This window comes from Arabidopsis thaliana, chromosome 5, assembly GCF_000001735.4.
Source record: "Arabidopsis thaliana chromosome 5, partial sequence".
Classification (NCBI taxonomy): Eukaryota; Viridiplantae; Streptophyta; class Magnoliopsida; order Brassicales; family Brassicaceae; genus Arabidopsis; species Arabidopsis thaliana.
In genome coordinates this window covers 22,504,752-22,528,154 of record NC_003076.8, presented here as the reverse complement: position 1 = coordinate 22,528,154, position 23,403 = coordinate 22,504,752, and the positions used below count along the sequence as shown (strand labels likewise).

General features: G+C 35.5%; 7 protein-coding genes across 14 annotated transcripts; 4 read left to right on the top strand and 3 right to left on the bottom strand.

Moving 5' to 3' along the window:
- Positions 1 to 11: 11 nt before the first annotated feature.
- On the bottom strand, positions 12 to 2,384 carry AT5G55610 (isopentenyl-diphosphate delta-isomerase). Of its 2 annotated transcripts, NM_124943.5 has the most exons (6): positions 2,032 to 2,384; positions 1,231 to 1,579; positions 1,061 to 1,145; positions 858 to 944; positions 476 to 724; positions 12 to 373 (listed from the first exon to the last, which is right to left on the bottom strand). In NM_124943.5, the coding sequence occupies exons 1-6, from the start codon at positions 2,172 to 2,174 to the stop codon at positions 297 to 299; spliced, it is 990 nt and encodes a 329-aa protein (NP_200372.1). In that variant the 5' UTR covers positions 2,175 to 2,384; the 3' UTR covers positions 12 to 296. The 2 variants fall into 2 exon arrangements, with proteins under 2 accessions (NP_200372.1, NP_974939.1); NM_203210.2 differs by having other exon boundaries at positions 107 to 373; positions 476 to 944; positions 2,032 to 2,348.
- Positions 2,385 to 2,469: 85 nt separating this feature from the next.
- Positions 2,470 to 6,312, top strand: AT5G55600 (Agenet and bromo-adjacent homology (BAH) domain-containing protein). Of its 3 annotated transcripts, none has more exons than NM_001125971.2 (7): positions 2,516 to 3,653; positions 3,793 to 3,884; positions 3,970 to 4,092; positions 4,222 to 5,001; positions 5,118 to 5,337; positions 5,442 to 5,963; positions 6,034 to 6,312. In NM_001125971.2, exons 1-6 carry the CDS (start codon positions 3,359 to 3,361, stop codon positions 5,921 to 5,923), a joined length of 1,992 nt encoding a protein of 663 aa, NP_001119443.1. In that variant the 5' UTR covers positions 2,516 to 3,358; the 3' UTR covers positions 5,924 to 5,963; positions 6,034 to 6,312. The 3 variants fall into 3 exon arrangements, with proteins under 3 accessions (NP_200371.2, NP_001119443.1, NP_001190547.1); NM_001203618.1 differs by having other exon boundaries at positions 3,243 to 3,653; positions 6,074 to 6,302; NM_124942.3 differs by having other exon boundaries at positions 2,470 to 3,653; positions 5,442 to 6,306.
- On the bottom strand, positions 6,297 to 8,501 carry QRT1 (Pectin lyase-like superfamily protein). Of its 2 annotated transcripts, NM_124941.3 has the most exons (5): positions 7,886 to 8,501; positions 7,324 to 7,519; positions 7,022 to 7,225; positions 6,693 to 6,928; positions 6,297 to 6,603 (listed from the first exon to the last, which is right to left on the bottom strand). In NM_124941.3, the coding sequence occupies exons 1-5, from the start codon at positions 8,242 to 8,244 to the stop codon at positions 6,456 to 6,458; spliced, it is 1,143 nt and encodes a 380-aa protein (NP_200370.1). In that variant the 5' UTR covers positions 8,245 to 8,501; the 3' UTR covers positions 6,297 to 6,455. The 2 variants fall into 2 exon arrangements, with proteins under 2 accessions (NP_200370.1, NP_001331632.1); NM_001345146.1 differs by lacking the exon at positions 6,297 to 6,603 and having other exon boundaries at positions 6,648 to 6,928.
- A 1,689-nt stretch (positions 8,502 to 10,190) lies between these two features.
- Positions 10,191 to 12,764, bottom strand: AT5G55580 (Mitochondrial transcription termination factor family protein). Of its 3 annotated transcripts, none has more exons than NM_124940.4 (5): positions 12,276 to 12,764; positions 12,125 to 12,197; positions 11,924 to 12,051; positions 11,152 to 11,844; positions 10,191 to 11,064 (listed from the first exon to the last, which is right to left on the bottom strand). In NM_124940.4, the coding sequence occupies exons 1-5, from the start codon at positions 12,552 to 12,554 to the stop codon at positions 10,747 to 10,749; spliced, it is 1,491 nt and encodes a 496-aa protein (NP_200369.1). In that variant the 5' UTR covers positions 12,555 to 12,764; the 3' UTR covers positions 10,191 to 10,746. The 3 variants fall into 3 exon arrangements, with proteins under 3 accessions (NP_200369.1, NP_001330154.1, NP_001330153.1); NM_001345145.1 differs by having other exon boundaries at positions 10,226 to 10,510; positions 12,276 to 12,715; NM_001345144.1 differs by having other exon boundaries at positions 11,924 to 12,197; positions 12,276 to 12,715.
- On the top strand, positions 12,697 to 13,941 carry AT5G55570 (uncharacterized protein). Of its 2 annotated transcripts, NM_124939.4 has the most exons (4): positions 12,697 to 13,147; positions 13,233 to 13,282; positions 13,354 to 13,435; positions 13,522 to 13,941. In NM_124939.4, the coding sequence occupies exons 1-4, from the start codon at positions 12,895 to 12,897 to the stop codon at positions 13,566 to 13,568; spliced, it is 432 nt and encodes a 143-aa protein (NP_200368.2). In that variant the 5' UTR covers positions 12,697 to 12,894; the 3' UTR covers positions 13,569 to 13,941. The 2 variants fall into 2 exon arrangements, with proteins under 2 accessions (NP_200368.2, NP_001331727.1); NM_001345143.1 differs by having other exon boundaries at positions 13,354 to 13,941.
- A 625-nt stretch (positions 13,942 to 14,566) lies between these two features.
- Positions 14,567 to 18,138, top strand: AT5G55565 (defensin-like protein). Its single transcript, NM_203209.1, has 2 exons — positions 14,567 to 14,665; positions 17,740 to 18,138. The coding sequence occupies exon 2, from the start codon at positions 17,742 to 17,744 to the stop codon at positions 17,934 to 17,936; it is 195 nt and encodes a 64-aa protein (NP_974938.1). The 5' UTR covers positions 14,567 to 14,665; positions 17,740 to 17,741; the 3' UTR covers positions 17,937 to 18,138.
- A 2,137-nt stretch (positions 18,139 to 20,275) lies between these two features.
- Positions 20,276 to 21,939, top strand: AT5G55560 (Protein kinase superfamily protein). Its single transcript, NM_124938.5, has 3 exons — positions 20,276 to 20,400; positions 20,654 to 21,169; positions 21,253 to 21,939. The coding sequence occupies exons 1-3, from the start codon at positions 20,398 to 20,400 to the stop codon at positions 21,676 to 21,678; spliced, it is 945 nt and encodes a 314-aa protein (NP_200367.2). The 5' UTR covers positions 20,276 to 20,397; the 3' UTR covers positions 21,679 to 21,939.
- The last annotated feature ends 1,464 nt before the right edge of the window (positions 21,940 to 23,403 follow it).

Here is a 23,403-nt window from a genome sequence, read left to right as displayed (position 1 = left end):
AATTTTTCTTCCAAGCATTCTTTTTCACGTTTGCATAAGAGGATAGTTCACAAAATCCCTACTTACAAAAGTAAAAAGAGAAGAAAAATCGCAGATACAAAACTAAAATCCGAGGAAAATAAATACCTGACTTATTGTGCTGTTGTCAAAAGTAGGTACATTTTGAGAAATCTATTGATCATTGTTTTTAAGGTTCAGTGAAGACAATAAGAAATTTCAGAAACAAAAAACAAGCTCTATGATTTCATTTGGATCATCAAGATTCAAGTAGAAGAATTCAATTTCCACACAAGAACTTAATAATCAGCTTGAAGAGTCTTCTGCAGGCAAACCGAAACAACCATCGGACCAGCCAAGTCTCCCAGCGCGCAACCTACATAGAGAACAAACAATACACATCAATCAATGGTCCAAAAAGTTAAAATTCTATCGAGTTCTATCTGTAAAGTTCCAATAATGGGTGAGGTGAGCTTACCGATCCATTGGCCCGTGGAGGGACGGATAAGGCAAGAACATATCCCGGCTCCAATGGCAGCAAATACTAAGGACGCGCCACATCGTACTGTGATACCCACAACTTTGTTTCCGAGATCCTTAGCTTGCTGTGATATCTCGACTTTCTCCTCTTCTTCTTCTTCCTCGGGTTTAACATTCGGGAACACACATCTGTAGATTTCAATGCCTACTTGAACTACCCATGATGCTGCGATTCCCAGGAAGTGACCTGCATAAACACAGCCAAAGACAGAACATGCATATAGGCTTCAGGAGAACTAAACAATGTCTGATCTGGAAAAAGAAGGAGCATTTGATGGGAGGGTCACGAAGAGTAGAGAAACCAAAATGTTTTATTATACCTCTAAGAGTTGTTTGGCTGACTTTAAAGATATATACATGTGTCGGCAACCCTCTCTGAGCCTTGCGTAAAGCCGACTGAGGCACATCTGCATAATATATTTATGTTCTCCGCTCTATTAGTTCATCGAGCTAAATATGTCTACTAACTTTTTTTACAACGCAAGTTTGTTGTGGAAGCAAAAGTAATGGAAGATGATGTTACCCTTTAGAAGTTTCCATGCCATACGCTGTGAGACATAACTCAGAGCCAGCCTTTCAAGGACTCTCCGAGTGGTCACAACTGTGGTCTGGATCATAACACCGAAATTAGCAGTTTAAACCATGACATCATGAAGCAACTACAGATGGTAAGAACCTTAAATGCATACTAACCTCACGGGCAATTTGCTTTGCTGACTTTTTAAGAGGAACAATCAAGTCTGTGTGGCGGTTTTCTTCTGCAGCATTGTTTAGGAAATCATCATCATCCTCTGAAGCCGTTTTAGGCTCCAAAAGAGGCAAATAAAACATCAAAAGGGATCTCACTGTAGTCATTGCAAGTGCCCTGAACTCAAAGGCCGAGAGAACTGGTTTTGGCTGGATATTGTATTCCTTGGACCTAGAAATATACGCAAGGGGTTGACGCTGCAAAACATCCGCAGACATTTTCCGTATAGCACCAAGGTAATCATCATCTATTGCAGCAGCAGCATCACAATACGCAACTCTAGGCTCAAAAGAACTGTAAACATAAATAATCTGAGTCAATGTCGTAGCACAACCAATCATGCCAATTAGTTCTCTATGAAGTGGTAATCACCGAGAGTATCAAAAAGACACATGAATGCAGAAACCTATCAAGAGATCTATATAGAATAGAAACAGAGCTTGTAAAACTCAAAACGCCCTGAACATCAAAAACCATATCTAAAACTATTCATCGATAATTGTAATCTCACCACAATTAAACTATACTTCAAATTGGATTGCAAAATATGATCTTTACTAGTAACTGATATAAATCTGCAACCTTTCTTATTCAATTGAGCAATAGAAGATGATCAATTCTGAATTTCTAAACCCTAATCAGAAACAAAATCAGAAACCTAGTAATCAATCCAATAACTCAATCCACCACGATCCAGTGAAAGTCAAAACAAATCCAAATCCACTACAGAGAGAGAGAATACATACCCGAAGAGAAACCTAGACGCAAAAGGAGCAGAGGCGGCAGCAGAAACAGCGGCGGCGGAGGCGGAATAGAAGGAAGATGAGTGGAGAGTGTTCTTAGATTGAGATTTCTTCAGTAGATCTAAAACTAAAGCTATTCCCGCCATTACTAACAAACCAAGCTTGATTCGATGCAATAATCAATCTCTCTATGCGTGTCTCTCAAATCTCAATTGAGGTAATATTCTTCTTAATTCAACTTTGAAGAGTTTCTCGATTCAATTAAAAATATTATTTTCTCGAGAAAAGCAATGATTCTTAACGTTCTCTGTTTTCTCGGTAGCCAGAGAGACGAGAGAGAACAAAAAAATAAAAGACAGAGATCTATTTGACTTTTCGTTGACTTTTTTTTTTAGTCGGCCACGGTCATTTAAGGCCCATTAAAGACCCATATAAGGCCCAATAACTTCCTGATATTCTCGTCATTTCGTAGTAATTGCACAATTTCTTCTTCTCTCTCTCTTCTTCCTTCACCAAAGCAGCTGCTTTTGCCAAACCCCTGTGACTTTGAGAGAGAGAGAGAGAGAGAAGAGAGATCATCATCCATGGGAATACCTTATTTTCTCCAAGTTTACCTTAATCAGAACTCATTTTCTTCTTCTTCTCCATCTCCGAAATCGATCGTCGATTTTGTCTTCTCGCCGCTATTCTAAGCTTCTAAAGTTCACTTTTTTTTTCTCCTGAATCATTTGTTTGTTCTGTACAAACCTTAGAGGAATCGGTATAAATCTATTCTAAGCTGAAAATTTTGAGATGCCCATTTCGTCTTCGTCATGCTTAAGCTGATTACCGCAGTCAAAGTCGTATCTTGGTGTTTGGCGGCGCTCTCGAGCTTAGATCAGTGTTTCCATGGCTTAGTCTCTGATCTTTCTACAGATCTTCATAACTCTCCGCTCACTGGGTTCTTATCTGCTTTCTCTAATCCTAACTTCTTCTTCGTCCGGATTATTTGATTTCTTAAAAGCTGGAAATTTACAGAGACTTCGACGATTTAGCTGTGTTGTAGGAAGCTGGGAAAGATGTTGATCAGAGTTATGCATTAGAGTGATTTGCTTTAGGATTTCCACGGCACAGGGGATTGATTTTAGGGGTATTGTTTGGTCATTAGATTAAAGGTTTTTAAGGGTTTCCACTGTCATTGGTATATAGAGATTGTTGCGTTGGGGTTGCTTTAGAACTTGATTTAGGACAAAAGACTTTGACTTTGAACTGGCAGTAGTTAGTGTTTTTATCTGATGTAAAGGAGGGTTTGGAGCGTTTGATGCTTGCCGAATCAATTTTATTTTGAAAAATGTGTGAGAATGATCATCATTTTGTCGAGTGGAAGGAGCATTTTGTCTCCCAAGAGCGAGGGAACCGTGTTGTTCATTACTTCCTCAAGGATTCTGCCGGTGAATCTATCCTAGCTGTCATTGGTACTGAGAGAAGTGTTAGGCACATGTTCTATGTTGTCTCTGAGGAGTTTGTGCGCATTCATGGTCCTGAGAATTCAATTCATTCTGGCTTCAAATGGAGGTCGAGAAGGGAAGTTGTGGATTGGCTCACTTCAATGCTGTCTAAGCAGAGTACACAAGGAAACTGGTCGAGTACGCATTTATCTTTATCTTTTACCATATGTGACAAATTGTCTGTTGAGTGGAGAAGGAATGAATTCTTCCTTTATGTTGGTCTCTTCTAACTTTATAACTGATTATTCTAAAGCACTTGTTATATTGTCATTTACAGAGTCACCAAAATGTGAGTCAGGGGAATCTAATGGATCTCCCGAATTTCCAAGCAATGGATTTACTGCTCAGCGAGCTCAAGCAAGTGAAGAGGTGATGTTTAGCTGCTTGTTGCTCTCATACAATTGTCACTGCATTTTACTTTCCTGTTATACTGATGGGAAAATCTCTCTTACAGGTCCGTCTTCCCATAAACTTGATTATTCACAGTTGGGAGATTATGTGGTCAGGAGCTCCTTGGATGTGTGGTAAACAGCTCAAACATTACCCATCATTTTGCAGAAATGGGACAACAATAGGGGTAAGTTGAAGACTTGGCATCAGTGCATGCATAGTTCGATATATGTTGACTGTTCTTGTGATTTGTATCTGTAAAGATCTTGGATGAGACTACTCACTTGGAGGCGTAATTCTTCTTTTGGATTTTCAGGTTCAATCTTTTGTCTTTGTCTTGAGCAAAGGGGAGGATCGGTACGTTGCATATCTGGAAGATATGTATGAGGATAAGCGTGGCCTAAAAAAGGTCAAAGTGAGGTGGTTTCACTACACAAAAGAAGTGAAGGGTGCAGTTGCTCTCAAGAACCCAAACCCAAAAGAGGTTTTTATCACCCCTCATTCACAGGTCATCAGTGCAGAATGTGTTGATGGTCCTGCCACTGTCTTGACCCGTGAGCATTATGAGGAGTGTGTGGCTTCCTTTCCGAATTCTTTATTGGCAAGGGTACACATGTGCTATCGGCAACTCAGGAACAGCAAAGTTAAACCTTTTGATTTGAGTAAATTGCGTGGATATTTGGACCAACCGATTATGTCTTGCTTAAGTTCTATGGAGGCTGGTCCTGTAGACTGTGCGATGAATATAGAGGAAGATGAAGAATGGAGTGAGGGTGAGAATGTAATGGTTGGTGCTGAGAGAAGCATGAAAAAACGAGCAAGAATTATGTCTGATCATCTGTTAACAACTTACGAATCTTCATGTAAGAGACTAAAACTTAATGCCTCGGGCAAAAGATTTCCTTCACCAACCAATGTTCAGAAACATCCTTGTTACAACGGAGTGGTTAAGACTGATGCAAAAATAGAGTTTCTGTGTCAAGATAGCGGTATTAGAGGCTGTTGGTTTAGATGCACTGTCCTGGACGTATCAAGGAAACAGGTAAAACTCCAGTATGATGATATAGAGGACGAGGATGGATATGGAAACCTTGAGGTATATATTTGCTTCCACAGCCATTGGCTGTTTAATTTTAGTTTCTGGAAATGGAAGCTATTTTAATCTTATGTTTGTCACCTAATTGTGTTTTTTTTCCTCATTGTTTTGTGTAGGAATGGGTGCCGGCTTTTAAATCTGCTATGCCTGACAAGCTTGGTATAAGGTTGTCCAACCGCCCAACAATCCGACCTGCTCCTCGAGATGTTAAAACAGCATACTTTGATCTTACAATTGGTGAAGCTGTTGATGCATGGTGGAATGATGGTTGGTGGGAAGGTGTTGTAATTGCCACTGGCAAACCGGATACTGAGGACTTGAAAATATATATCCCTGGTATGATTTAGTGTGTTCCTATATTCATCTTTTACTCTCTAGTTGCCTCCACTTTCTCCATCTCTGCCTTACGACTAACATGTGTTTTGTTTTCACGGTGTTAGGGGAGAACTTATGCTTAACAGTGCTCAGAAAGGATATTCGGATTTCCAGAGACTGGGTGGGAGATAGCTGGGTTGATATCGATCCTAAACCCGAAATACTCGCTATTGTATCTTCTGATAGTAGCTCGGAATCCAAGCTTTCCATGTTGTCCACTCTTTCAAAAGACACAAAGGCAAAACCCAGTGCTATGCCAAATATTGTTGAGGAGGCAGAACCTGAAGGTGAGAAAGCGTACAATTCCCTTTTAGGAGAACAGAACAAAGAGCATAAAGATGTGGTAGTTAAGGAAGATGACGAAAACAAACTTTCAAAAGAAGAGGATAAAGAGGTTGGAAGTAACGAAACTAAAACCTATGTCAACCATGAAAATACCGTGGAGGACCACAAAGAAGATGATGTTACCCTTAATGATGAGAAGGCCCGCAAATCAGAATCAGTCTTCACCCTATCAAAAACTACTACCACGCTGGTGACAACGTAAAGATGCTTGCTTGAAGTCATACATAATGATGGTAATTCTGGTACGTGCCACATCTCTGGAAACGTTGATGTTTCTTTTTATGTATATATATAAATTGACATAGTTTGCAGAAAAAGTGATTCTGGGTTTGACTTGGTTGGTGCTGAGGAGAGAGGAGTAGGTAAAGGTTGTATAGAAAATTGAAGAGGCATGATTTTGGTGGTTGCATTTGTTTTAACCAATCATCTAAGCATAGGATTCATTAGTACTGGTTGTTTTAGGTTTTATTTATGCAATGTTTATTAGGAGAAAAGGATATCCATTTGTATTTTGCCTTATTGTCACAAAACTCCATGTAAAACCACTTCGTATCAGCTTGTAAGAAATTTAGTTTATCTAAAACCAAAACCTGGGTTTCATTTACTTTGGTATGAGTTAAAACATGCAGATTCTATTTCTCTCTAAATTCAAACTAATTACAAATGAATAGAGTAGAATTAGATCATCATCTCCTGTTAGCTAGCTGGACCTTTATGTCCGGTTGAAAAAGGATTTAGAGTCTCAGCCATTGATCTCCATATATGAACTCTCTTCCCAGAAAAGGCTTCACTTCATCTCTGGTAAGAGTTTTCGACCACGGTACTCGGCCTCCTCTCTCTGCTCCTCTTCCCCTGCAATTGTACTCCCCGAACATCACTTTCCTGCAAAAGAAATTCGCTTGATGTTGTTTTGAGAGAGAAATGCTGTAGTTTCAGAGATGAGTTTTCAATTTTCAAGATCCTTTTTTTACCTTTGCCTCTCAGGGTGTTTCCAGTCACTCCAGCCCACAGGAGTGATAATATCAGCTATGAAACAGTTTGAATAAACAGTTCTTGAGTAGTTTCCCCAAGCCCTTCCTAAGTAAATCTGCCCAGTACCACTGATATCACAGTTCACAAAGGAGAACCCGGTATCTTCAGTCTCCGAGTCTCTATGATGAGCCGCGATCGCGCCATATCTCTTTGCGGTTGAGTGGATATCACAGTCCTGTGGTTACCAAACACCAAAACTTCGATCAATATCTTTACAAATGGATTTCGATACAAAGGATTTAAGAAGATCAAATGGAAGGGGTTTTGCCTGGTAAAGTGATTTCGCATTGCCAAAGATGAAATCTACATTGCCTTGGATATAGCATTGGTAAAAGTAGTGAGATCCATTGTCATCAAAAAGAGTGTCTTGTGATCCCAAAACCCTAACTCTATAGAACACAGCTTTGTCCCCAATTATTCTCAACGCCACCGCTTGCCTCCCCTGTTCCCCTGCCTCTGCAACCACCGTGTTCTGCCTCAATCCGTACATCACAAACAATTCAAAACATAAAAACACAATACACATAGAAAGTAGACAAGGAATAATAGTAAAAGAGAGGGTTTTAGGACCTCAAAAGTGATGGCAGTAGCACAGAAGAAATCAGATTCAATGGAAACAGAGGCGGTTCTATAAGTGCCGAGTTCTTTACCATCGCAGCCAAGGTCTGAAGCTTTATCGCTCCAACTAATCACTGTATCTCCCGCATAGCTCTCATTACCTATGAACGAAATATACGGTTTTGATTTCGGCACAATCACCTTCTCCCTGCAAACAACACATAGCAGAGAAGAGATTCTGAAGAAAAAAAACAAGAGTAGATAACAAAGACAAAGATTCTGACAAAAAAAGAACAGAGTATATAACAAAGACAAAGATTCTTATTCTACGGTTTTACAGACAAAGATTCTTGAGACCCACGATTTTATTTACGTAAGCAGCTTATGCTTAGATTATCCCACTAACCCAAGAATTTAGCTTCAACTGCTTTTATCACACCAAAAAAAAACAAAAAAAAAAACGAAATCTTCGGAAACAAAACCCCACACTCCCAAAGACGTTTCTCAAAGATTAATAACATACAAAGAAAAAAACAAACACGGTTTATGTCTTAAATCTTTTTTTGTAAGTTACCTGTAAATCCCAGGAAGAATGAAGATTTTAACTCTCTGTGAATTGGAATCAGGAACCATATCAACAGCTCCTTGAACTGTAACAGAATCTCCTCCTCCGTTTTTATCAACCACAATCACTCTTCTCACGTTAGTAGCGTTCGCGTTAGCGTTAGCGTTTGTGGTTACCCAATTACTATTCTCCTTAATGCTAAAACTTCTCTCTATTCTTCCATCTTCCACAACTCTCAAATCTTCCCAACTTATGTAATTCTTCAACTCATTATTGTTACCTATCTGCAACGCACACGAGCTTTTTAAACATAACATTACCCCAAAACAGAGCAATAAAACGGCGGGAATAAAAGCTTCGACTTTCATGGGGAATGATGTCTCCTGCACAAGGAAAAAAGTTTAAGTGAGGTGGGGAGTTTTTTCGTGCTCTGGAAAAAAAACGTTTTAAGGTTTCTTCTCACGAATTCGTGGGAGTGAGAGAGTTAAAGAAAGGAAGAAAAAAAAACTTGGCAAAGTTTACGTTTTTGTATTTCTTTATTATGATTTTTGTTGGGAGTCTTTGGAGGTGAAAGGTCGTGTGAGAAAGATGAGTTTAATAAATACTTGGAGCCTCTCTATGTAGCTCTTAACTTCCTCAAACATAAACATTACCATCATCTCCATTATATATATCATGCTTATCAAAATAAAAAAAATAAAAATTACATATCCTCCAAGATAAAATTATGTAATATTTATCCTCACAATTAATTTCTATTTTTTTTGTTTGCGCTTTTTAACCTTTTTTTTTTTTTTGTTTATCATTGCATTTCTTTTGTTTGTAATTATCTTCTTACAAATTAATATTTTTTGGTAACATTTGTAAGGATAAAAAAATTCAAAGAAATACTGTAAGGATCAATTTAGTATAATTTAAATACAAGAAAATAACGTGTTTAAATTTCATATAGTAATATATTATTTTTTTATTAGGATATGTTTTAACATATATTTTTTGCAATGATTGATAACTACTAAGATTAAAGTACATATGCTGGAAGAGATATATACTCATCTCCTAGATATGATTTTGTGTTTATTAAAAATAATATTTCTTCTGATTAATACACAATACAAAGGATATTTAACTTAAAATCCAACTCTATCTATTTGATTATGTTTATATTTATCAGAAAAATAAATAAGTCTGTAATTAGTTTAAGATACATTAATATATTTTTATGAGTAATATGATTATATGGTAGAAACTTCTTTTTATGTGGAAATTAATTAATTATGATCCATCTGTTTTTTTTTTCTTTTCTGCAAACTGAATTTTATTTATGAACTTGAATCTTTACAAAGGAGTTTTTGAAGCCACATTGGCTGGTTCCCTGACTCTGAGTGAAAATCACCAGTAGTGTAATTAGAAGAAATCTAAATGATGAGCTATGCTATGCTCCATGTGTTATATGTATACATGTCCTTGAGTGTATACTGTGTATTTGACATGTCACAGACTCATAGTTACGTTATGTTGTCACGTTATTATTGTAGAGATGTCTATAGTCCATATTGCAGATTGATTTGGTTTGAACACTTTTCTATCGATTTCAGACTATCAAACATTGACTATTGTCTATTTTTTTTAGTGTGTGTGGTGAGAATGACTATTGTTTATTTGTTAAACAAGACTATATTTTTGTTTTAAAAGATTATCTTTATGAATTTATGGGAGAAATTAAGTACGTATGGAGCATGAGTAAGATACTAGGGAAAAAAATATATATATATATATATATATATAATGGTAAAAATAAGATGGAGTTATTGCAAGTTCTTAATTATGGAGTAGTAACTAGAACAAATAAAACTTAACAATCATAAATGGTCACCATCTTTTTTGTTCGGTGCACAGAAAAGTAATAAACGAGTGAAAATGAAAAGATGAAGGGCAAATCAGAAGATGATTAATTAATCATAGAAGAATAAAACTGCAAACATGATGTTGGAGGGGTTTGGCAAATCCAAAGATGGTTTACTCTTTTCTTAGATTTGCGCTCGTTTACTCATAAGAATTACGTGTTCATTTGCAAAAAAGCAAAGATGGTTTATTTGGTAACAAATTTCTATTCACTGGTTTTTCACATTTTTATAGGTCAACTTAAGTTGTTGTTTTTCGCTGATAATTTATTAGTAAAATAATGGCAGGATATGTTGGTTGTATGTAATTTTGTGTTTGTGTTGTGTAGAAAATAAACAAATGGGTTTTACATATACGGTTTAGTCATTCAACCAAGACGATCTTTTTTTTTCTTGTTCAAAAGAAGCTATTACCAAAAAAATTAAAATTAACAAAGAAATTATTGAAGACACAATGTTTATATAGAGTATAAAGTAAAGAAGCACACAAAGAAACTCAATCTACATAACTTAAAAATCTTTCTTCCAACGTCTTGTCCGTAGAAGGATCAAACATAACAAACAATACCTTTATAAGATGCTCTTATTAGTATTAAGTATATATATACTAGGCCAAAAAATACTACACATGGATTCTTTTCTCTTCTCCATGATTCATTAGAAAGAAGAGGAGAAAAAGAGAGTAAAACTTTACCACAAGACATAGCAGAACTTAAAATGTAGACAAAACCTGGAAAAGATTGAGGAAACTCTCATCTGGTAAACAAATATGATGTCTGTGCCAAGCCGGCTTCTCTGGAGTTACTTTCCTGAAAAAGTTCAATCTTTGCAGTATCTCGCGTTTCACCAGAAGTTAATGAGTCATTCACAGGTTCTGCATATGAACCTCTTTTACCGGATTTGAAGCAGGAAACTAACCAAAGTGTTGACTTATTGTCGGTAATCAAGAAGAAGAGATTCCCATCATCATCCTCTCTTGTCATACTTGTTTGCAAACTCCTTGAGTAACAGCCTCTGGCGAAAGGCGAGATACGTATCTACACTGGTTCCAGCCCATTGCTGACAAAAGCTTTCATCATTTGGAACTAATGAACTAAGAGGGAATGGCCCTTTCCGCACTTTCTTTAACTCAACCAAGAAGCGGTGGCGCGGACGTATCCTTTGATCCAAGGACAAGCTCAAGTACATTGGGTATTTGGTCAGAATGTGAACTTCATTATTGAGCTCATTGACCAAATACATGTACTTAGGTTTTAGATTATCTTCTAGTGAAAGAGACAAAACCTATTCAGACCAATTTGACAAGTGTTTATGAGAACAAACATTCTAGTTTTGATTTAAGTATGAAAAAGAATCAAGCAATCTACTAACCTGTGTAAGGCTAGTCAAGACTTTCAGTATATCAGAATTGCACATCCCAATGCTCCTAAGGAAATTGATTCGAGGCAAGAACCCGTCATCGATACTGTAGTGAAGAAGCTGCGGATGCTTCTTTACCATCTTCACTACGCTGTCTCTAGGTGCTCCTAACTCCTTGGAGAGGAACATGTAGCGAGTGTTCCATGTTATGTCGAGCCGCTGAACCAGAATCTGAGGGCTAAGTTGCACAACCTTTCCAACATCGGTTTCCTTTATCCCAACCTCTTCGATCAGATACCTTATCGTAGGTCTCAATGAATTCTCTACACTGTAAGAGAAGAGAGAAGGGGTAGCAGCAACAATCTGTCCTATTTTGGAATTAGGAATGCCAAGACCCATTAGAAAGGAAATGTGAGCTTTGAGATTGTTCTCAACAGTGTATTGAAGTATCTGTGGTTGTCTCAAGAGCATTCTCTTGATATCTCTGTGTTTAACACCGACACTCAACAAGTAATCGAGTCTCTCTTGAGCTGAGAACACATTAATCTGAAGGGATGGCATGTGTCTCTCGTACATTTGAACAAAGTGTGACTCTTTCAAACCAAATGTGCTTAAGTAATCCAGAAGTGGTACACATTTCGGATCTATATCAATCTCTTCTGCGAGCCGAGGGTATAGTTTCTCCACATACTTCCTCGAACTCATCTAACGAAACACACAAGAAAAAGAGTAACTTTCTCAACTCAACGACAAAGAAGAGGTATTTAAGCAAAACTCTTTTTACCTTTCCTCGACCATCTAAACGCCAAGACTCCTTCTTCTTCTCAGAAGTGGCATTAGGACTAATGCCTAAATCAAGATCATCTTCATCAGTCTCACTTTCTTCAGGCTTGACAATCCCTTTCTTCACACCTTCACAAACAAAGCCACATCTTAGCAAAATCATTTCATTGCAGATGCAGATTCAAATCAAGAGAAGACAAACTTTTCTTAGCAATGGTTTGCTTATGTGACTTAGGCTTCTTCTTCTCATACTCTGTAACCTCAGCGAAATCATCCTAAAGAAAAGACAAATCTTTTAAACCCTTAATCTCAAAATCAAACAAATTTCATAAGAGAAAACAAAAGAAACTAACATTAAGTAACCAGTCATCATCATCATCATCATCATCATCATCATCATCTTCATCACTGTCATATGGAGATAACGTTTGCCCATACCTCGACTTCTTCTTCGGATTGATTATCTTCGGATTAGAGTGCGCGTACGTCACGACAAACCCACGAGTCTTTCTACTCGGCCGTCTCGTCGCCGGTGAACATTTATCAGAACCCAAAACAAAGAGAGGTGATTCCGACGGAAGAGTAAAGAGAATTCGAGGGTTTTTAAAACAGTACAGTGAGAAACCCGCCATTTGCGGTAGGAACGAAGAAGAAGATAATGTTAACAGAGTAGAGGAATTATCCGATTAGAGTGATTGCGAATATACCCTAAAACCCTAATTCCAAAACAAACAAACAAAAAAGTTTTGTTTTGAGATTCATTATTAACACACACAAGACTCTAATGGCGTTTACTGTTTTCCGATTACACGCCGTCGTTTTAATGTATTTTAGAATATATTTTTGATTGGCAGCTTTTTTAAAGCCACACGATGGTATTTGCGGTTGGCGCGAACCCGACCCGAAATAACGTCGACGTGGCCCAATTTTTTTAACATATTTTCATCGGTGAATTTGATTTCTTGAGTCATAATGGCGACAATGGAGGCTTCTTCACTGTGTAGAGTTCCGTCTCTGTGGACCGTTAGATCAAGACCACGTCAGATAAAATCCACGGCTGGTTTCGTTTCTCCGGGAAGAAGAAGAAGCCGCGGCGGCGGCGGCGGCATGATGACGATGAGTAATCGACGGCTCAAAACGACGTCGGCTCTAAGTGAACTAGCTGACACGGTGGCGGAGACAGGCAAATCGGAGATTACGTGGCAGATTATAGTTGGAACCATTGGTAATTTAATTAATTAGCTAATTAGTGATGTGATTAAAAAATGTGTTTTTCTTATAAGCTTATAATAAATCAATTGATCTTGCAGCTGGAATCATACCATTCGTTGTTGCAGGTGTTGAATTCAGCAAAAGAATAGTATGTATTATTACACACATACATTAATTATTTGGTTGTGTTGTCTATTGAAAAATGAGTTTTGGTTTCAGATTGCACAGAAGAGATGTGAAGAATGTGGAGGAACAGGACTTGTTTCTCGAGACAAAAAGTATTTTCGTTGTCCTGAATGTGGTAACTTCGATTTCTCTCTATATCTTTCTTTTACATTTTGAAAATGTAAAAGTATACTTTAGTGTTTGTTTCTGTTTTATTTGCAGGTGGGTTTCTTCCATGGCAGTCATGGAGAAGATTCTTTACAGGCTGATGTTGATGATCTCTGCAATCAGATTTTCTTGGAAACATATAAAGCTTTGTGTTTTTTTTTTACAAAACATTTTCGAATTAATAAAAAACAAATAAATATGTTGGGAGATTAAGACCAATATCTCTATCTTAGTGTGTCATGATATACATACATACATACATACATATAGATCATAGATTACAAAGAACAATGTTATTCCATTCCTAACCTAGGAAGAATCAAGATAAATAATGCAAGTATAGAGCCTTTGTTTTTCTTTTTCTTTATTGTGTTACTGTGGTTGGTTTGTGCAGACCATCCTCCTCTAGAGACCATATTGTATTCTTGCTATGTTATGTGGATATATACGGATAACAGGAAGAGATGTCATCTGTTTGAGCCTCGATCGTTTCTCTCGAACCGTTATATTGATGATTATACCGGCATTAGTGCTACTTAGATAGCAGGTTCCCATGGGTGGTCCATGAATAAACTTGAATCCAGCGTTCCACTGGTTTAAGTTCAGAACGAACACGATGTGAATGCGGATGCGGATGCAGATGTGGATGTGGATGCTCGTTTGATGTATGGTCAAGGGTGTCCGATGCGATTTCAACACCTAAGTTGAGGCTGATTGTGTTAGCGGTACAACTAGTCTGACATGTCATGGTTGTTGTTGTTGTTGTTATACCTTGCGGTTAGTACATAGTGATTGTGTTTGCCTTCGTATGTGGTTCTAACAGCTTTTAGATCGTGTGATGCTTCATGTCACTTATGTAAATAACAATCCTCAGAAATGGCTTTTTGAGCATTAATAACTAAGCGAATGACAAAAAAAATAGAACTTGAAATGAGAAAGTTTATTTTAACTAAAAGTAGCATACTATGTTTTTGAGGTTCATATGAGTTTTGGTCTTTCTTTTTAATTTGAAACCATTTTTATTGGCATTTGTTGCGTACACCTTGTATATTTTAGGAAGAAATACTTTATATACAACAGTTAAGATTATGATATAATTAACAAATTTTTAATAAAGAGAGAAATTAAGAAAGAAGAAGAAAAAATACAGTAGTTGGTTTTACTATTCGGTTGGTGATCCTTTTGTTCATTTTGATAGGTATGAATCTCACCAACGCTTCCATATACTTTTTTTCAGTTTTGTTCAAATCATGAATCCATAAGTTTAACATCTTAATTAAGAAAATTAGCTATTAAATTCAATATGTCAAAAGCATGCAAAAGGAGAGATATTCTTTTTTTGCTTTGATTTTTAAAGTTTGATGTATATGTTTAGATTTAACAATACAAAACTTTTTTTAAAAGAAAATAATATTTTCTTCGTCCCACAAAGATAAGTTTTCTAACAATTTAACATTCTTTAAGAAATAATATTCTCTTTAAACACTTTAAAGAATACATTACTCCGTCTGTTCTTAATTAATTGGTTTTCTAAAAAAAATATTTGTTTTAAAAAATTTGATTCTTTTAGATTTTCTATGCAATATTTATTAGTTATCATAGATAAATTGTAAACTTCAAGAAAAATAATTGAAAATCATTGGCTTCGAATTATTGAAATGTAAATCACAAAACTTATATATATATATATAATCACCTTTTAATATATATTTTAATATGTATGTTTTTTCTAGAAAATTAATTTTTAAAAAATCATAGGGAGTATAATAGGGAATGTGACACGTTTAGGCACTTTTAGAGAATTTTATTCCTTTTGAGCCACTTGTCAGGGATGAGGCACTTTTCCAACTTTTTCATTAAACTTTTGACCAATTTGCCCCTGAAAATTAAAAAATTATAATTAAAAAAAAAGTTTCATCTCTCCACGTTCCTTTTTTTTCCTTCTTCTTCGTCGCTTCTTCTTTTCGCTCTCTCTCTCTTTCTCTTCTCATTATTACTTTTTTTTCTTTCCTTGCAAAATCAAACATTTAAGAGTTTATCAAAATCAAACATTTGAGAGTTTATGGAAAACCCAAGTTAGCAAATTCCAGTATTAAATTTCATATCCATTTGATCGCCTTGTTTGGTACAATTTGATTCTTTCTTAATAAATTGATGTTTCATTGAACGTCTAACCTTAAAAGCATATTCTTTTGCTTATGAGAATCACTTATTTCCACATGGTTACGTTTACGTGGACAAGTTATCATGGAGACAAACTATCCAAGCTTCCAACACCAATTATTTATGTAGAACCCAATAATCTTAGATGTCTCCAAAACCCAAGAACAATCTGTAGACATTGCTTTCAAATAGCAACACACAAAACCCAACTAGTTAATGATAGTTTAGTCCATGATAAATTGTCCACTTAGACTTGACCATATGGCGTAATGGTGAAACATGACATAGAAACATGACAAACACTGGAACACAAATGGTTCATGTGTAGAGCTTTCATCAATTGTTTTTTTAATGAAAAGAGTGTCATTGGTGATGCAAGAATCACAAGTTGGTCAAAACAAATCATCTGTTTTTTTTGCTTATTCAACACATTAGTTCACTTGTATATAGACACTCAAAATATAACATAAATGATCACAAATTCAAGGGAAGAACGTGTCCACAAGTCGTTGTCCACATAGGTATGTTCATTTAACTCTGTTAAGATGATCTTCTTGATTGGATTTTGAGATAAAATGGTAAAGAAGAACGTGTCCAGAAAGTGTTGTCCACAAAGGTCTGTTCATTTAACTCTGTTAAGACGATCTTCTCAATTTGATTTTTAAGTTTTAAAATACAAGTCCAAGTTTGATTTTATATACAAAACATCTCAAAATATAACATAAATGATCACAAATTCAAGGGAAGAACGTGTCGAGAAGTTGTTGTCCACATAGGTCTGTTCATTTAACTCTGTTAAGATGATCTTCTCGATTGGATTTTGAGATAAAAAGGTAAAGAAGAACGTGTCCAGAAATCGTTGTCCAGAAATTGTTGTCCACTGAGGTCTGTTCATTTAACTGTGTTAAGATAATCTTCTCGATTTTGCACCAAATTTTTAACATCTATATCTTAAACACAAATGTAGAAATCAATCTAACATATGTGAATGAAAATTAATCTCAGATCTAAGCTAAAATTTCTATCAATTTCACATAACCAGAACTAGCAACATGGTTCTTCAGTAAGTGAATCAACCATCAAAAAACTTATAAACCGTTTATGATGAACACATAAAATAACTAGATTTTCTGAAAATATACAACCCAAATATAATCGTGAATCAAATTCACTAGACATGAACTAAGCAACGAGTTCCATCAACTAGTGATTCGACCATTACTATCAAACGATTCGAAGTCCACTACGAGGCTTTAATCTCCAATTCAAGAGAATAATCTCGAATATGAAATTGGAAAAGCAAGATAAAGAATCAAAGAGCAAGTAATCAGATTAATTTTGCAACAAACAACAAAAACATAAAACGAAAACCAAACCGTAAATCCAATTCAAGCATTCAGCGAGTCATGTAACTAAATCAGCCAGATAGGGCAGATTCTCAAATTGATGGTCTGAAATTTTTTTCCTTCAAGTCAGATCAAAGCACACGCGAAAAATTAAAGAAGGTGAATCTCAATCTCTCTTTCTCATAAAAGCTGATGATTTGTTGAAGAGGAAAGAAAGAAAAAGGAATAAATATATTTTTTTGGCTTGAGTTTTGTTTATTTTTCGACAACGTGAGAGAAAGAGAGAGAAAGAATAGGAGGATGAGAGAGATAAAGCGATATATGGTTAGAGGGTAAATTGGTCAAATTATCCATTTAAAGTGCCTTCTCTTTAGAAAGTGTCTAACCACGGAAATGTTTTTTAAAAAGTGTCTTAAAGTATAATATTCTCGAGTATAATATTACTTAATAGTTTAATAAAGGTAAAATAGGTAACGGTTTTACATTGGAAACCCAAAACTTTTACCTTAATGACAAAAAAATAATATCTAGAAAACATATCTTCATGAGATGAAGAGAGTAATATACTTGAAAAAGCAAATGAAAATGCAAATATTGATGTGTGAAACAACTAAAAATCAGTTCGTTGTATTTTTTTTAATGATAATGTGTTTTTATTTAGATCTAACTAAATCTAATATATTTATATTTATATATATACATATATATATATATATATATATATGCTTGAATATCTCTAACTCATTGGTCACAAATCTATTAGGAATGACACAAGGAAAGCGTAAACATCCATGTGATCTTAAAAATCCAAGCAAACGAGCACCGCCTGCAACATGTAATAAACCTAATGGTGCCATACTATGTGGAGATTTTTGCCTACATGAAGGCTACAACATAGGAAAATGTGTAATGAGAAGAACAGGAAAGGCTTGCATTTGCAGCCAGTGCGAAGGTTGGTGAGGGGTGCGACTGCTCGGGTTCTAAATTCCATCATTTATATTATAAAACATAAGTTAGATGGCCAATCATTTTCTGCCACGTCATATTTTTTTAAAAAAGGGAAGTACAATAAAAAATAATGTAACGGAAGATAAACTTCCTAAAAATAAGGCAGTTTCTTTTCTTTGAAAGATTATATTGATATTAGAACTTGTTCGTAATCTTTACAAAAGGCAAGTTAAGACAAAGTGAAGGTACAAAGGGAAGTACCGAAACACCAAAAAGTTAACAAAAACAAGGCAGTTTCTGTTACTCAATATTATGTATCTTGATTTCCTGAATTTACTCACACGATCACGGATCACCAGGTTCACTAGGAAACATCTCACGATTTCATCTTCTTCTAATTAACTCACAAGAACACCCAATCTTTTATGTTGCTTTTTATTTCTTATGTATTGTTCTGTTCCTTCCTCTCTCACTTTATTCCATCCTCTGTTTTGTGGATTGTATGGTATCGGGATACTAGAGGCTAGACAACTTAGGAGAATATATTTTCTGTAACAATTTGCTAATTTTCTTATTACCTAATCTCTGTTTTGTGTATAACAATTTGCTAAACAATTTTTTTGTGTGTGGATTACACTCATACAACTGTCAAATGCTGAAATGGGTGTGCAAATTAATAATAAGCATGTTAAACTCTACCAATTTTGACTCCCACGATGAATTTTACCGGTTTACTTTTTAAGGGTGTTGAAAACCATCAAACACAAGAACACAAACCTTTGAGAAATTGGATCTCTCTATAAACTAATGGTATTCATCATTACTTGCTACCTAATTTCCTTAACAACAAGTAATCGAGTCTCTCTTGCGCTGAGAACACTTTAATCTGAAGGGATGGCATGTGTCTCTCGTACATTTCAACAAAGCGTGATTCTTTCAAACCAAATGTGCTCAACTAATCCAGAAGTGGTAACCATTTCGGATCTATATCATTCTCGCCTCAGAGTAGAGGGTATAGTTTCTCCACATACTTGCTCGAACTTACCAGACGAAAACACAAAAAAAGTAATTCTTTCTCAACTCTATATTTGTCTCAACAAGAAGAGGAATATAAGCAAATCTTTTACCTTTCCTCGACCATCTAAACGCCAAGACTCCTTCTTCTTCTTCTTCTCAGAAGAGGCATTAGGACTAATGCCTATATCAAGATCGTCTTCATCAGTCTCACTTTCTTCATGTTTTTCCCAACTTTCGACAATCCCTTTCTTCACACCTTCACAAACAAACACACATCTTAGCAAGTCTAAAATCAATATGAAAACTCTCAAGTCTTTTCATTGCAGATGCAGATTCAAATCAATCTCAACAAGAAACACACAAACCTTGCTTAGCATTGATCTTTTGAAACGATTTGATTTTTGGTCAGGTATTTATTTTAAGATATATCTAAAGTCGATGTGGAAATGAATCTTGAACCTATTGATTGTTTATACCAAAAACAAATTCGAGAAAAATATTTAGAACATTTTAAAAAAATTTTACTTAGTTTTTAGTTATTGATATATATAGACGATATCCTTTAAAAAATATCCAAATTTTAAATATTTGAATCCACATATATTCATTTATCTAATATCATGAAATTATGAGGGAAAAAACTGTAAAATCATTCCCTACCAAAATTGCCATAGATAAAAGACCACGGTATACCTGTAATTTTCACAGCGTTACGCTTTGATTACTTTTCTTCGTAATATCAATAAGATGAAGATGTTAAAAAAAAAAAAAAAGTCAAACATGCGTCCCATGATCTCTATATGGCCGCCTTCGTGGTTTTAATCTTCTCTAAATTATTCTTGCTCCTCCAATTGATAAAAAAACGACGGCCTCGATTGTTTTACTTCTTCACGCGCCGAAAGTTTGACTTTTACTTATGTAAAGTCCACGAAATATATTAATTACATTCTTATACTAAATAACTATAAGATTATGCGGTTAAGTTCTGACACAAAATTTAACCCAAAAAGTTTTTTTTTTCTTTTTTGTTTTTTTTCGAAAAAGCCCAAAAGAAAAGTTTTAAAACACAAAATGACCAAATCTATTTCAATTAATTTTACAATTTAACTTGTAAATTTTATTTTATCCCATGTTAAACTGGTAATAATAATAACTCAAATAATATGGTATCAAATATTATTATTATGTTAATAATTTGCCTTAAAAAATCGGTGTCAACGATTTGGTAAAAGCCTTGAAGAGTCCAATTCCAGATAGGCATGGAAAAACAGAGGAAAAAAAGAAAGAATATTTACTGGTATATATATATATTAAAATCACACACACAATCTCTTCCGCTTCTTTGGTCTTTAAAACCTTTCCCTAAATCTATCACGCTCCGTTACGTTTTTCTCCTTTACGAAAATCTCAGCAAAGAATTTTCGATAATTCTCTCCTCCGATTCAAGCGATTTTTAATGGTATGTGTTCTTCAATCTCTTTATGTGTGTGTGTATATGTGTTATGTTCTAGTTGGAGTTTTTTTTTTTCTTCTTACGTTTATTTAGGGTTCTTATATACATGTTACCGATCTAGTTTTTTTTTAAATTAGTTATCAATCTTCAATTTGATTCTAGTACATGGAAAACTGAATTTCAAACTGGTTTTATCTGAAATCTTCTTTGTTGTTGTGAAATTCGTGTAATCAGAATTTTGAGTCTGTTTTACTAGCAGATGACTTGTGCGAGCTCCGATGATAATGAGAGTGAAAAGGACAAGGACTCGGAGTCCTTCGTGGAGGTAGATCCGACAGGTAGATACGGTCGGTACGGCGAACTTCTTGGCTCAGGCGCCGTAAAAAAAGTCTACAGAGCCTTTGACCAAGAAGAAGGCATCGAGGTGGCTTGGAACCAAGTCAAACTGAGATGTTTTTCGGATGATCCAGCCATGACCGAGAGGCTTTACTCGGAGGTCAGGTTGCTTAAGAACCTTAAGAACAGTAACATCATCACCCTGTATAAAGTGTGGAGAGACGAGAGAAACAACACCTTGAACTTCATCACCGAGATCTGTACCTCCGGAAACCTGAGAGAGTACCGGAAGAAGCACAGACACGTCTCTATGAGGGCTTTGAAGAAGTGGTCCAAACAGATTCTCAAGGGCTTGGATTATCTCCACACTCACGACCCTTGCATCATCCACAGAGACCTCAACTGTAGCAATATCTTCGTCAATGGCAACATCGGCCAGGTATTTTACTCAATCGTAAATTGTTCTACTAGTGTGTGTGTGTGATTGAGTTGAGTTGTGTCTTGATGATTGAAAATGATCAGGTCAAGATTGGTGATCTAGGTTTAGCTGCAATTGTGGGGAAGAACCATTTAGCTCACTCGATCCTCGGGACACCAGAGTTCATGGCTCCTGAGCTGTACGAGGAGAACTACACTGAGATGGTTGACATATACTCGTATGGAATGTGCGTTTTGGAGCTTGTGTCACTCGAGATTCCTTATAGCGAATGTGACAGCGTCGCCAAAATATACAAAAGGGTGAGCAAAGGCCTCAAACCAGAGGCTCTCAACAAAGTTAATGATCCAGAAGCTAAGGCATTTATTGAAAAATGCATCGCGCAGCCGAGAGCTAGACCTTCTGCAGCTGAGCTCCTCTGCGACCCGTTCTTTGATGGGATATTAGATGATGATGACGAAGACGGTGAAAACAATGACAACAATGGAGCTGGTCGTATTGTTGTTTCTTGATGAGTGTATACAATGAACCTTGGTTAATTAGATGTTTGGTTATCAACTGCACGCTCCATTTCTTCCAAGCCTGCAGTTGTTAGTAAAAGTTATATAGTAATGTTTTTCTCTAATAGCTTTTGACTATAACAGAAGAAGATGGACTCTAAAATCGAATCAACTTACGTAGCTTACCGAAACTGTAAACATCTGACTTGACCAAGTATGTCCCCTCTTTCGAGTATTCCGGAGACATGTAGCCACTGCATATTTAAATAACACGATTAAACAAGACGTTACTTGGTTTCAGGTCCCTATGTACAATGATTAGAGTTGCCGAATATTCGTGAAGTCCACGTGCAACACCTATGTCAATTTCAAATCTCTTGGGCCTATTTAGTTTATCACTTTGGGTTTCGTCTACAGATAGATTAATTTAGTTTATAACTCTGGATCAGATTAGTTTCCTTGTCCATATAATATCAATTTGGTATTGGGCTGCGTCTTCTTCTCTTGAAAAAAAAAAGAAAGTAAACAATCAATATTCATGGTCTTGCTAGACTAATCTTAATTGTTTTTTTTTTCTTTCTTTCTTTAACTTTGTTCTGTAAATTATATACATTTACCAACCTATAATTAGCAAGGAAATAACTCCACACACAAAACCCTCCAAATCGCCAAATTTTGAACTTTTAATTACCTTCCACAAAAAATGCAGATTAATCATAAAAAGTCAAATTAATATGCAATAAAACCACTCTTCAAATGTATATTGTATCATAACCATAAAACGATCAAAGCTGAACAATATGAAAATATAATATGCGTGGTGTGTCATAACAAAATTAGGTAAGAAGGAAACCTTGAATAGTCTTAACATTGTTGTCCTTCCAAGTTGATAAAGCTTGCAACAATTTTAAAAGAAGAAAGAAAACAAAAAAACAAAAGATATTATAATCTTAAAATGACAACTTTGCATGAAAAATTTAAAATTCCAAAAAGTTGGTGTCCTTCGCATAATCACACCACACACCACCATCACCATCACCATCACCATCACCATCATGTTACACCAAGAAAACAGTCGTTTCAATATAATATTAATCATATAGAAATTCTTATTTAATAAAATACCACCTTTTTTTTTTAGACCACCTTTATGTTCTTCTTCTCTCTCGCTTTCTCCTATCTTTTTTTTTTTTGGGTAGAATCGCTTCTCCTATCTAGCTATCCGTCTCTTCGAGATTTCTTCTACTCACACCAAAAAAGAAAAAGGAAATTTTTTTAAAAAAACACAGGCTATACTCTCAAGAGAAGTTTTCTATTTATTTGTGATTTAATATTGATATATGTAGTTTTATTTTGATGGAAATGCACGATCATGAACCCAAGTAATTTGAATTCTTCCTGATTTATTCACAACATAAAATAACAATTTAAGAGAGAGATATATAAGGAACAAAATAACTAAAAAAAATTGTCAATAAATGGTCAAATACTCCATTAATTTTTGTTGCTGTCAACACAGTACTCCAAAATCCAAATAATTTCAACTTTCATGATTTGATTATTGTTTATAATGCATCATTTAAATACTCCATAAACATCACTAGGCCAGAAAGATCCTTTAGGCTAGGTTTTGCCTACACACAAGACAAGTTGGTATTTAGGTCCATTTATTCTCCTTCCAATGAACTATTTTTGTTTTTTTTACTCCATTACTGTTTTCATTATTTTATTTTAAAT